The 13,395-nt window shown below is 41.0% G+C and overlaps 1 protein-coding gene across 7 annotated transcripts; it reads left to right on the top strand.

Annotated features, from left to right (window-relative positions):
• The first annotated feature begins 4,999 nt into the window (after window positions 1-4,999).
• On the top strand, window positions 5,000-13,110 carry GPR19 (G protein-coupled receptor 19). 7 transcript variants are annotated; one of them, XM_082223234.1, is made up of 4 exons: window positions 5,000-5,965; window positions 6,611-6,720; window positions 9,827-10,069; window positions 11,528-13,110. In XM_082223234.1, the coding sequence occupies exons 3-4, from the start codon at window positions 10,059-10,061 to the stop codon at window positions 12,798-12,800; spliced, it is 1,284 nt and encodes a 427-aa protein (XP_082079360.1). In that variant the 5' UTR covers window positions 5,000-5,965; window positions 6,611-6,720; window positions 9,827-10,058; the 3' UTR covers window positions 12,801-13,110. The 7 variants fall into 7 exon arrangements, with proteins under 7 accessions (XP_082079360.1, XP_082079363.1, XP_082079362.1 ...); XM_082223235.1 differs by lacking the exon at window positions 5,000-5,965 and adding an exon at window positions 5,972-6,059; XM_082223239.1 differs by lacking the exons at window positions 5,000-5,965; window positions 6,611-6,720 and adding exons at window positions 5,985-6,059; window positions 8,730-8,842.
• The last annotated feature ends 285 nt before the right edge of the window (window positions 13,111-13,395 follow it).

Raw genomic sequence — 13,395 nt, 5'->3', positions numbered from 1 at the left:
GTACCAGAAGGCAAAAGTACATAAAAGCTTCCAGAATCATATAATAAGAAATGTGATCTTTAAAGTTTGGGGAAAATGCAAAGATTTGTTAGAACAAAAACCACCATGGTGGCTTTGCCCACTGGAAGCAATATCCATGAAAAAAGTAAATATGAAACCTAATTGGGCAACATATAGAGAGCTGTTAACGGAAAGGGATAACCAATTAAAATTGAAGGAATTTCAAGAAGTAAAGGAAAGGTAACAGATTGGCTACAATATTTCCAATTAAATGAAGTATTAAAAAATGATGAAAAAAATCACCTATGTAATTTCAAATTTACAGAGATAAATAATAGAAAGATATTAAATTATTATCAAAAATGTACAATATATTGTTAGAATGGAAACTAAGGATGAAGAGGTCAAGTGTATTATGACAAAGGGGGCAAAAGATGTGGGACATAATATTCAGATGACAGATTGGGAAAGACTATGGAAGAATGATTAGGCATGCACCTTACTTAAAGAGAACTATATTGTTGGGGGGGCATCTTTAAAGTTAAATGTTACAAATATTATGCCTGAATGTATCCTTTCAACTTGGCAGCTCAGGGAAGTTACCTAGCTTTTAAAATAATATAAAATCAACTCCTTTGCCAGTTTCCTCCATTCCAAAGCTATTTTCCCCTTGAAAAGGGACTCCAGGAAGTTTCCAGAGGTGACAATTGCTGAGCTGATTGTTGGCCAAGGAAAGCCTAACCCATCACCTGACTTGCCTCCAGACATGCAAAGGAAGTTTTCTTGTACTTTGGGTGGTGGGACTTCAGAGGTGTTTGCCTAGGCTCATCTTATACCTGGGTCTTGCCCTGACATGTCTGCTTATGCTAATCTTGTACCAAGGACTTGTCTGGACATGTTTGCCAAGGTTAAGCTAGTGTAATCCCTGTCTACCCCTCCCCTTTTGTGACATGTCAGTGATGTAAAGATGATGTATTGATGATGCTGTGCGAACTGTATTCTGGGATGTGGTGGGAAAGTTTTAAACGTCTTTGTCACCCCATCCTCGGGATTCAAAATTCCTCTTTGAACCTGTTGCACAATAAACTTTAATCTACAGCTATTTGCTCCGGTTGGTGGCTGGACTCCTTCCTTTATTCCTCAGGGACCCGCAGGCTCTGCCTGAAGAGCTGGGTGACCGAGCAGCCTCACACCTAGATTTTTCCGTAACAATATGAAAATGATGTTTAGGTGGTATTTAATTGGCAAAAATGTATAAAGCAAGGGGAAATAAGTGTTGGAAATATACAGTGGTGCCTCGCAAGACGAAAATAATTCGTTCCGTGAGTCTTTTCGTCTTGCGATGTTTTTCGTCTTGCGAAGCACGGTCCGTCGCAACTGCGCCTCTTCAAGCGGCTTTAAGAAAAAAGTGCAATACATTTTCGTCTTGCGAAGCAAGCCCATAGGGAAATTCGTCTAGCGAAGCAACGCAAAACCGAAAAACCCTTTCGTCTAGCGAGTTTTTCGTCTTGCGAGGCATTCGTCTTGTGGGGCACCACTGTAAAGTAAAAGGTACGTTTTATCATATGTGGAGGCAATGTAAGGCTATTTTAAAAAAGGGGGGAGATATGTAAAGAATTGGTAAAAAAAAGTTAAAAATAACCTTTGTTAAACAACCAGAAGCTTTCTTGCTAGGTATCACAGGAATGGATCTACGTAAAGAATACAAGAATTTGTTCATATTTGCAACAACGGCCGCTCAGATATTGCTAGCCCAACACTGGAAAGAAGAAAAAGTCCTCACTGAGGAAGATTGGCAAATTAAGTTAGTGGAATGTGCAGAAATGGCTAAAAAATTAGAAATTAAGATGATAACAAATATAAAAAAGAATTGGAAATGATTATTGCATATTTACAAAGGCAATGTATGCAAGTTAATACATTAGCAGAATTTTTTTAAAAAAACACACTTGAAATGTGATAGACAATGTTTAAATTTGGAGGTAATTAGAGATAGCCTTTATTGACATACATAAATGAAGATGATATAAAGGAACCAAGAGAGGGAGTGGAGGGAAGTTGGTGGATTCAAATAATCCCACAGTGTGGATTTAATATTGATTGTGTATACAGTTGTTATAAATGTTTTATTTTATGTTTGTTTTTCTTAAATGTAATGCTTTTGTTTGTTTGTTTCTGTAGAATTTAATAAAAATATTTTTTAAAAAAATTGAGACCCAAAGTCTGCCACTGTTCCAGGCACTAACCCAGGGTTCGTGTTTCCTTTTGGAAATGAGACACAGTGGAGACTGTGGCGTCTTTATGAGATATGGCTTATTTAGACATATATAGAAGCTGAGCCTATGATGGAGGGATTCACAGCATTAACAACCCAAAAAGATATTGTTTCTCCCATAGCCACAGCCTTGGATTCAAACAGAAATCAAACATTGCTCTGAAATGTTGCTCTGACTCTCTCTTCAGCATGCTGCCTTTCTTCTAGGTCACATCACTGCAAACCTCAACTCTAAACTGGTTTTATCCTTCTAACTAACTGCAAGCTGAGAGAGGAGCTGCACCCATTTGCCATCTCACACAGAGCCCCTTTCCTGGCTCCCACCTCAACACAGGAAGGGAGCCAGGCTTATATTTTAACACTTGCTGGATCCAGGCGTTAGAAGGGTCTCACATACAGCCTACTTCTCGCCCCCCACACACAACGCCCCCCCCCAAAAAAACACACACCTCATCACACTAATATTGAATAAATTTGTGACTTGTTTAAGAAAAGCATACAAATGGTAATAGGAAAAGGTCAAACCACTATTTAAGGGTAAAAAAATCCCACAACTTATTTATATAAGCAGGATGCTCCTTCATAACTGTTGTGATTTGTGCTAATTTGTAAGGTTCCAAAACTGATGTACAAAATATTTATTAAGAAATAGCCTTCAGTATTGAAAGATAACAATTAAGCAACAATGGTGAGAGAAAGAGAATGGTGCGTAAATACCATCAGCTGTACTGAAAATGTATTCTACCATGTAAAACTGAATATTTGTCTCTTCTCTCCTATTTAATCAAAAAAGGCCCACAGCCTCACCTGGTGGAAATCAGTATATCTGTGTGAAACTGGCTTTTATATTACAATTACCATTTTTCTGTCATATACTTCTTTTATTTTATTATTAATTCATTAAAATTTGAGGGGATCATCACACCTAGACCTTATATGCTTAGTCTTCTTAAAGTTGCTACCCTGTTTTAACTTGCTAACTCACAGGTTGTTTTCAACATCTGCTTTGAGGTCATGAACTTAACAAATGACACAAGAAGAAAATGAAGCTAGTATGGGTGACAAGCTGCTTTCAGTTTCTGCTGGCAAAGAGACAATCTATTCCCTGTTCTTCAAGCATTGAAGAGATCTAGCAAGCTTGTTGGGTGGAAATAGATCTTCCATTTTACAGTCTCAGGATGGAATTATATGTTCTGCTCAAAATGGAACTAGCACCAAAAATGTAGCCCCACATTGTGTTCTCCCCATTTCACCCTATAACATTTAGGTTTACATTGTCTTTTTTTTCCACTTCCGCTTGAGGTGCCACGGAAGATGGCTGACAATACCATCGCTCCAGCTCCCACAGGGTAATTAGAGGCTAAGATCATAGAATCATAGAATCATAGAGTTGGAAGAGACCACAAGGGCCATCGAGTCCAACCCCCTGCCAAGCAGGAAAATGGGAGTAATCAGCCTCCCAAATTCTTCCTGTGGTAGAATCTGCGGATGCCCAATAAACCACCCCCAAGTTCGTAAAGAAGGAGGGGGTGGGGCACTGGATGGAAAGCCCCCGAGGGAGTTCGGATCTCCTGGACTCTGTTGCCATCAGCGCACCAAGTTCCATTACTTAAGATGAAAAATTGGATTAAAGTTTTGGACATGCTTCAAGTGAGGAGGGGGAAATTAATCTGCCAATTAAGCCAGCCACGGAGGTGCGAAAAGAGACGGAGTGGAAGAAGGATAACATCTAAGTTGGTATGTTGGAACAGAAAAGGAGGGGGGGAGCCTTTTTTACTATTGTACTCTGATTTGTTATAATACTTGGCAACACCCCCCCCCCAAGAACCGTTTACATTATTTATAGCAAGCAAGATTGGAAAATACAAACTGTGTGGAAATAATAATATTATATAATTAAAGCTTCTGTTTTTTGAATTGCCTGGAAGAAGATAAAAGACTTTCCAAATGCTGATTTTAGAAAGAAGCAGGATCTCGTTAGCCGCTGGAGAGACTTCAAAAAACTTTGGACGGGTTCTTATAATGGGGAATCCGCCATTATGTAATAAAACCAAGCTGCAGAGTTATAAATAGTCATATGGGAAGGTGAGCTCTTAATATGTCATTATATCTGTATTTCAAGTCCAATTTGGTAAATCTCCTCTGTTTGATGCAATCGGTCTGGGGAAATAAATGAGCAAACGCCTAGATTTGATTTCATCGGAATTGAGAGAAGATGGCATCTGCCAGCAGCGAAATGACTTTTGGATTGATTTGGCATGAACACCAGCGTGCGAGGAGATACTGCAACAATCGAGGCGAGTCATACACGAAACCCACACAGAAACACATCATTGCTTATTTCAACTCGCTTGTGGAAACAACTCAGAGGCCATGAAAGAAGGAAGGTTAACAACAGGAAAATTTAAAGGAACTATTGGAAAGACTATTCAAGGCAGCAGATGATCAGAGCCCCCCTGAACTTGAAGCATGGGGAGTCCCAACAAAAAAATTATAATTTAGGCAGAATATTTGGACTATTTGATATGTATTTGTATAATTTGGAACATTCATTGTGATTTGATTGGATTGTTAAAATGGGAAACGTAATCAAAATGATTTAAAAAACCTAAAACATTTAGGTTTACTTTTCTGCGTGGTTTCCCTGCCTTGCTCCTACAGTGGTATATAAAATGGTGTTGGGGAAACATGATATTATGCTACAGGTAAGTCTGCCTAAACAGTAAGAGCTGTTTGACAGTGGAATTTGCTGCCAAGGAGTGTGGTGGAGTCTCCTTCTTTGGAGGTCTTTAAGCAGAGGCTTGACAACCATATGTCAGGAGTGCTCTGATGGTGTTTCCTGCTTGGCAGGGGGTTGGACTCGATGGCCCTTGTGGTCTCTTCCAACTCTATGATTCTATGATTCTATGATTAGAGAGGATAACTTTTCTTTGTGGTAGATCAGAAGACACCTCATGTCATGCTTACAGACTTCCCAAGGGCATCTGTGAAAACCAGAAGTTGAACTAGATGGGCCTTTGGTCTGATCCAGCAGGAATCTTCTTATGTTTATACTTTAATACAAAGTACACAGGCTTCTTGATGTTGGCTCCATTAGGATACTAATCTCTATGGGATATACCATAGTAAAGGCCATGTGTGGGTACTTCCTGCTCACCCATCATACATTTAATGAATGCATTTTGCAAGTAATGCCATGAGAAGAGCATTCCTGGGGCCTCTTGTAAGCAGCTCTGATCTTTGGGAGGAAGAACAGGGTATCAGTGCAATCAATACATAAACAAAGGGGAATCAAACAAGCTGCAATTCCAGCAGGCTTTTATCTTTTAAACATCTATTTAGAAAGGATTAAGCAAAATTAGAATGCACAACAGACTGAATAAAGGTGATTAAAATTTCTATGCTATGATCTATACTCCTGTCTCTTTTAACCTGCTTCCCAAATCATGCTTTGCTGAAGCAGCAGAAGGCGTTCTCCTACCTCTTTACACATCTGCACAGATTTTCTCCCTCCGTTTTCTCCCTTTTTTATTTCTTCTAATTGGCAGGAGGGGGGCATGGTGACTGTTGCGGAAGAAAATAATCCCCTTCAACAATCACACAGCTCCATAGCAACCAGGACGTCAGCATGAGACAGCTGCAGGTTTCCATCCTAATTTCTGCCCTTCCTCGGGATCTGAAACATTTGAGGTGAGCAAGCAATGTGTGTGTCATGGGAAATGAGAATGATGGACAAAAGCAGTGGTTATAAAGGGAGATAATTCTCAACACAGTGACTGCAAAGGTAGGGTGTGGTTGTGAGCAGCTTTGTTTTTTAGATGGAATGCTTTTCCTTTAATTTTGATGCTGGCTATGCTGTGGAAGAGGGTGGCTGGAGAGCTGGAACAGAAGCTGGTGAAATTATTTATTTGCCAGCATGCCAATTACTTTTGAGGGCGTGCAGAGCAGGTTCACTCACCAGCCGTCCTCTAGAGACCCCTTTGCTGTCCAGGGTGCTGCAGGTTTATTTATTTATTTATTTTTAATGGCAAAAATGACTTCTAAAAATGGAAATGGTGGAAGTGGGGAATCACAGAATAATATACTCTTTTCTTTGACAGCAGGCAAGTACTGGTAAAAGCAGAGGATTGGAAATAAAACATTTTCTTGAGGTGGACTGTTTCTGTTGCATAATAAACCGGCAGTTTTGGCCACAGATTTACCTGCTTAAATAAAAGGCAGTTGAGGGGGAGCCATGTGACCCATTTCTCATGTGATCAGTTCCATTAGCAACAGGGAGGGAGGATTGTACAAAATATTGTCTCCCTTTTAAACCTCTGTTGGATTAATGTGCAGGTGTAGACGTCTTCAGAGCAACTGTGAACATGTGTTTGATCTATGATACAATGAGTGACAGAAATCCTAATGGAAAACCCATCTGAACTCTGGATTATACTTAGAAGCAGGTATGGCTTATTCAACCTTGAAAATTGTTTGGTTAAAGAAGGAAAGGACAGCTCTCTCAATCTTTGAAACAGCAATCAGATTTGCTGCTGAATTCATTTGTTGCTTTCTTTGAGCATTGCTAGTCTGCTTTTAAAAATCCATCCTGGCAGAGCTGAATAAGAAAAAAACATCTTTGAAATACACCCTACCCCCTGTTTAAATAGAAATTTGCCCCTTAAATACATAAGAAAGGTGACTTCACCAGTGATAATTTTACTTGGTGCAAAAATAGTGATTAAACAGAAATTTGACAAGCTAAAAGAACCACAAGCCCTTTTATCTTTCACTAATGGGCTTCCATATAGCCACAGGTGTATGTGTTCTCTCCCTTCATTGTCTTATAAATATGCCTTTGTGTTCCATAGTTGCTATTTTGCCCTCCTGTGACACAAAATTTGAATGCATAAAGTCCTAGGTTCAATCTCCAGTTCAATCTCTAATTCAATGAAAGAATGGGCAGGAAAATAAACCCCAGCTGGAGAGCTGCTGCCCCTAAGAGGAGGAGCAGGCCACCCTGGGCCAGCAGGACCAATGGCAGTCCTGTAGCTGGTCTCCTGTTGCAAGCAGGTAAATGCAAATGTGGACTTATTGCATTTGAGCATGACAGGTAAATGCAGGACAGGAAGTTTATACCAAGCAGCCAATTTATTTCTTCTAATTAAAAGGGTGGGAAAAAGTAAAAAACAAACAAAAAGTGAAAATCCTCTTTTGAAAGCTCAAGCTGTATGTCCTCATGACAACTTCCTCCAGTGACTGGAGGAAGTGGAGGCGAATTCCCTGTATCTTGGGAAATGTAGCAAATGTTTGTGGGTTTGAAGCTACAGGCACTGATGCAGTATGCTGGATGGAAGCTGATCTGTTCCTGAAAGGAAGCTGTTAAGAAATAACAAGACGTCATTAAAAATTTGTCACTGAAATGCCAAGAAGTCTTACAAACAGGGTAGTTTTACCAAACTCGGACCCTTGTAGGTTTTGCGGGGGGGGGGGGAATTGCCTCAACAGCATTAGAACAAGAACAACAAGGTTATAAGATATAATAATAATAATAATAATAATAATAATAATAATAATAATAATAAATTTTATTTATATCCCGCCCTCCCCAGCCGAAGCCGGGCTCAGGGCGGCTAACAACAATCAAATAATCAGTCAAATAATCACACAATCTAAAATATTTCATTATAAAATTAATTAAATCAAATTGATGGCAACCAATTATGCAGAATTATGTGCAGGTTGCCAGAGGAGGGAGTCAGGCTGCGCCCTGACCAAAGGCCTGGCGGAACAACTCTGTCTTGCAGGCCCTGCGGAAAGATGTCAGGTCCCGCAGGGCCCTGGTCTCTTGTGACAGAGTGTTCCACCAGATCGGAGCCACAGCCGAAAAAGCCCTGGCTCTAGTTGAGGCCAGCCTAGCCTCTCTGAGGCCTGGGACCTTGACGGTGTTATTATTTGTAGACCGTAGGTTTCTCTGTGGGGCATACCGGGAGAGGCGGTCCCGTAGGTACGAGGGTCCTAGGCCGTGAAGGGCTTTAAAGGTTAAAACCAGCACCTTAAACCTGATCCTGTACTCCACCGGGAGCCAGTGCAGCTGGTATAGCACCGGATGAATGTGATATAAATTTAATGAATTGATAGTAACAACAGCAACAAGAAACTCCACAGAAGACTGTTAACAAACTCACTACTGGATGATTCCCTACTGAAGGGTAGCTATCCTTCAACTAAATTTTGGATTGGAACAGTGTGCTAAAATCAGTAAAGCATCTTGGTTAATTCAAATCCCGGTCCCGAAATTACAATTTGAACACCATCACTGGAGATGAATGAGGGCCACTTGCCCTGCCACCACCCAGCTCACTGTGGCCCTGAAGCCTTCCCTACTCCCCCTCTCGTTTTTTGTCTTCCATTCTCTCTCTCTTCCTCCCTTTCTCCTCCTCTGTACTTTCCTCCACCTCTCCTTGAAACGCAGCTGCTGTAGCTTCCCAGGCCCCTGGATGGAGTGGGAAGGACAGGCCTCCCCCATCTCCAGCACAGCAGTGTCCCTGCTGTTGCCATTGTTGCCACTGCAGCAAAATATCACAGGTACTGAGTGACTCTTAAACATCACAGAAATTAAATATTATTGGCATGAAGTGATTACAGGCATTTACTGACTCTCGTCTTATTGAGAGAAGTTGCTCCTGAAAGCTCAAATCTCTGCACTCTCTTGCCAATAAAACTAATCTGATTGGTTGTAGATTCAGGACAGACAAAAGAAAAGTACTGTATTTTTCGCTTTATAAGATGCACCAAACCACAAGACGCACCTAGTTTTTGGAGGAGGAAAACAAGAAAAAAAAATATTCTCAATCTCAGCAGCCAGAACAGCAAGAGGGATCGCTGCGCAGTGAAAGCAGCAATCCCTCTTGCTGTTCTGGCTTCTGGGATAGCTGCACAGCCTGCATTCGCTCCATAAGACGCACACACATTTCCCCTTACTTTTTAGGAGGGAAAAAGTGAGTCTTATAGAGCAAAAAATACGGTATTTCTTCCCACAATGGATATTAAGCATATGGAACTTGCTGCCGCAAGATACGGTAACGGCCACTGCCAGTGCTTTTTTCAGGAGGTACTCAAGGGTATGCAGTACCGGCACCTTTTTGTTGTTAAAAAGTGTGGCACTTACTGTAACAACTTCATGGCGAGTACCGTCACCTATTTTTATTGGGGGGGGGGACACAGGCCACTGGCACTGATGGCTTCCAAAGTAGAGTTAGCAAACTGCCTGGAGGACTGATCAATGGCAGTTCCCTCCATGTTCAGCAGCAGTCTACCCTAAGAGAGAACAAAAAATGTGGGGAGGCTTCATGCCTTCAGGAAGCTTGTAGGCTTTTTGGAAGTATATGACTGGTAATTGTTAGCAAGAGGATCATGATCTCAGTCTGTTTTGTGGGGGCAATTTACATTAAGGCTTTGGATGAATGCTCAAATATATTTTAAATTCATGAAAGCAAGTGATTAATCAAATGAAAATTATTTTATTTGACTGAGAATATTTTCTTTCTACAAACTACATCAATCATGCAGGCAAGAAAAATGTGGTGCTAAAACAAAAGGATTTATGCTGAATCAGAGCTGGCTATTCTGTGACCCTGCAGCCCGTCAAGGATGACCTGACCAGCATAAATACAGTGAACATGTGACCAATGGCAAGAAGTTGAAGCAACGGAGCTTCCTATATATTCCTCTGAAGAAAGAAGCAGGTTTGACATCTCCAAATAAGTCTTTGAAAGAAGATGATTTTTGCCCAAAGTAAATTATGTGTCTTTGGTGAGTCAGCACATAATGTTTTCAGCTCAGACTACAGAAGAACTCATAAAGTCATGTCTTTTATTCTGATGTATAATTTATACATGAACTGTGCTGCTGTTAAATATAGTGATGCAGGTAGCTTTGCATCATGATCCTCTGCATAATGACTCAAAATTAAGTCCCACTGAGGTCAATGGAGTTTGCTCCAGAGTAGGTGGATATAGGATTGCACCCTTAGGATACCTGTATGCAGAATATCTATATATAGGGATGTGTTTAGAGAGGAACTTAACAGTTTTATTCTGAAGATTTTTGCCAGAGTGGGATGCAGTATCCAGAAGGGAGGCCACAGTCTGTAAGAAGCAGAGCCGGCCTGGCCCTTGGGCACGCTGAGAGCACTGCTTCAGGCAGCAAAAGCCTCCCAGGCAGCAGACCCACCAGGAGAGAAATGCAACCATTAAATGCAGCACCGTTTTGGACAAGGGCATGCCAATGTCACCCAAAACCAGCGTGATCTTGCCCCCAATCAGTGCTCCCTGAGTGGTGGGTGCCACAGGGCACATGGTGGCAGCAGAGCAAGGGGCCTCAGCAGCAGCAGCAGCAGCAGCTCCACTTTCTCTTTTGCCTCAAGCAGCAAATGGGACGGGCTACACACCACTTGCGTTGCTTAAAAGTGTAAATAAAACAGAAAGACTCATAGAATCGTAGATTTGGAAGGGACCCTGAGGGTCACCCAGTCCAACCCCCTGCAATGCAGGGATCTCAGCTCAAGCATCCATGAGAGATGGCCACCCAACCTCTTAGAAACCTCCAAGGAAGCAGAACATCCACTGGCAAACAGCTCTTACCATCAGAAAATTCTTCCTGGTGTTTAATCTCCTTTGTTGTAGCTTGAAGTCAGTGGCTCTCAAACTTTTTTCACAGGGCCAAACTTTCAGAACAAAAGTTTTCTCATACCACACCAAATTTTTAATTGATAAACAGTGCTTGATTTATAATATAGAACACAACTACTTTATAAGGTGATCATGGGACACCCAAAAAACAATGTAGCTCTATAAGAACAAGAATTATTCTCTAAATATAATTATAAATGTGTCCTCTCCAGCAAACGGCGCTTCTGGTTACAACTAAGATTGTCCTCAGTATCACTTGATGCTCTTGCTCTCTTTTTGAAAATATATCTATCCATATTCTGCAAATAAATAAAAATATTTTAATACTATACTAGAGTACCCTGAAATGTTTAAATGTTTCTTTGATTGTCCTTGAATCTTCACCTTTGCCATCCAGGGTGGTGCTCCACACCTTTTGAGAACTAGTGCTTAATAGGATTAGGGCAGTGGTCTCAGCTAGGATTAATTATTGGCTAGGATTAATCCAGTATATATTTAAAGACAAAATATATTGTTCTTTACTAAGAGAGCTTTCCCCCACCCCATTCAGACTAACACTTGGACTTCTCTCTCCATGCAGCCCTTGGAAGCAAAGGCTGAATATGTTGCTTGCCCATGAGATGGATACCAACGCTGCTCTACTTCTTACCCCAACTTCAGGGCTGTTGCTGCAGCAGAACCGCCACCATGAAGAAACCTCTAGCCCTCTGGCAAGCAGTGAAATAATTGCTTTACCCAAGGAACACGGGCTTGAGAAAAATGGTACAGCCTCACCATATGAGTTGATGCAAGGAGAGATCATAGCAGCCAGCCTGCTTTTTGGAGCTTTATGGCTATTCTCCATCTTTGGAAACTCCCTGGTTTGCCTGGTGATCCACAGGAGCAGGCGGACTCAGTCTACCACCAATTACTTTGTGGTCTCCATGGCCTGTGCAGACTTACTGATCAGCATAGGGAGTGCTCCATTTGTCTTTCTTCAGCTAGCCTCTGGGAGCTGGGCACTTGGGAGCATGATGTGTAAGCTAGTAAGATATTTTCAGTATCTCATACCCGGTGTCCAGAACTACGTGTTGCTTTCCATCTGTGTTGACAGATACTATACTATTGTCTACCCGCTAAGTTTCAAGGTGTCCCGGGGAAAAGCCAAGAAAATGATTGCAGCATCTTGGATCTTCGATGCCGCACTAGTGTCTCCAGCTTTCTTCTTTTTTGGGTCAGGTTGGGACAACCATTGCAACTTTTTCCTGCCATATTCTTGGGACGGGGCTCTTTATGGTACCATCCATTTGTTGGTGGCTTTTCTGATTCCATCTGTTCTGATCATCCTTTTTTACCAAAAAGTAATAAAATATATTTGGCGGATAGGTACAGATGGTAGGACGGTTCGGAGGACTATGAATATAGTTCCGAGGACAAAGGTGAAAACTATCAAGATGTTCCTAATGTTAAATTTGCTTTTTCTGCTCTCGTGGCTCCCATTTTATGTGGTTCAGCTTTGGCATCCACTTGAGACAGACTACAGAAAGAGCTCCTTGGTCTTTATGTCAGTCACTTGGATATCCTTTAGTTCCTCTGCTTCAAAGCCTACATTGTACTCTGTGTATAATGCAAACTTCAGGAGAGGGATGAAAGAGACCTTCTGCATGTCCTCTATGAAATGCTACCGGAGCAATGCGTATACCATCACCACCAGTTCAAAGATAGCCAAAAAAAATTATGTTGGGATCTCCGAAATCCCTGCACCAGCCAAAACTGTTTCCAAAGACTCCATATATGATTCATTTGATAGAGAAGCAAAAGAGAAGAAGCTTGCCTGGCCTATTAATTCAAACCCAACAAATACATTTCTCTGATTAATTCCAGTCCTTTCAACAATTATTTGCACAATTGGAGCAAAGAACTATGAAAAGATTTGATCTATTTTGAGCTGGGGGGCAGGTTTGCATACAATTTGGCAGGGAGAATAAATGTTTTCTTAAATCCACTGATTTATTGTATACTGGATGTTTTCTGTTTTTGTTTTAAATAACTATTTCATGCTCCCTGAATTTAAATTTATTTTTCAACTGATGGGAGTACTGCAGATTGAACTGTTAATGTAAAAAGCAGTAAACTCATCAATTACTTCACAACACAAGTGTCCTGCTAAAGACAGACCATCTTGTTTTGGGTTTTTTTAATAATATTTATTACTTTTATAGATTGCAAAAAAAGAGAAAAAAGCAAGCAAGGAAAAAAACAAAAGAAAAAACAAAGGAGAAAATTCTCCTCCAATTCCAAAGGCCCCCAAAACTTCAATCTCCTCCAAGCCTGAGTCCATGTCCCAAAAGTCAGTTAATCCCTGCATAAAAGGCTCTTTCCAACTTTCCTTCTTTAATCCAAGCCGGGATCCATTCCTCGGAGTCTGACTTTTCCTAGATTCAATCATAGAAGGCCTCAATTTATAAT

Source organism: Podarcis vaucheri (assembly GCF_965113315.1).
Source record: "Podarcis vaucheri genome assembly, chromosome: 5".
Classification (NCBI taxonomy): domain Eukaryota; kingdom Metazoa; phylum Chordata; class Lepidosauria; order Squamata; family Lacertidae; genus Podarcis; species Podarcis vaucheri.
This window is presented reverse-complemented; position numbering and strand designations above follow the sequence as displayed.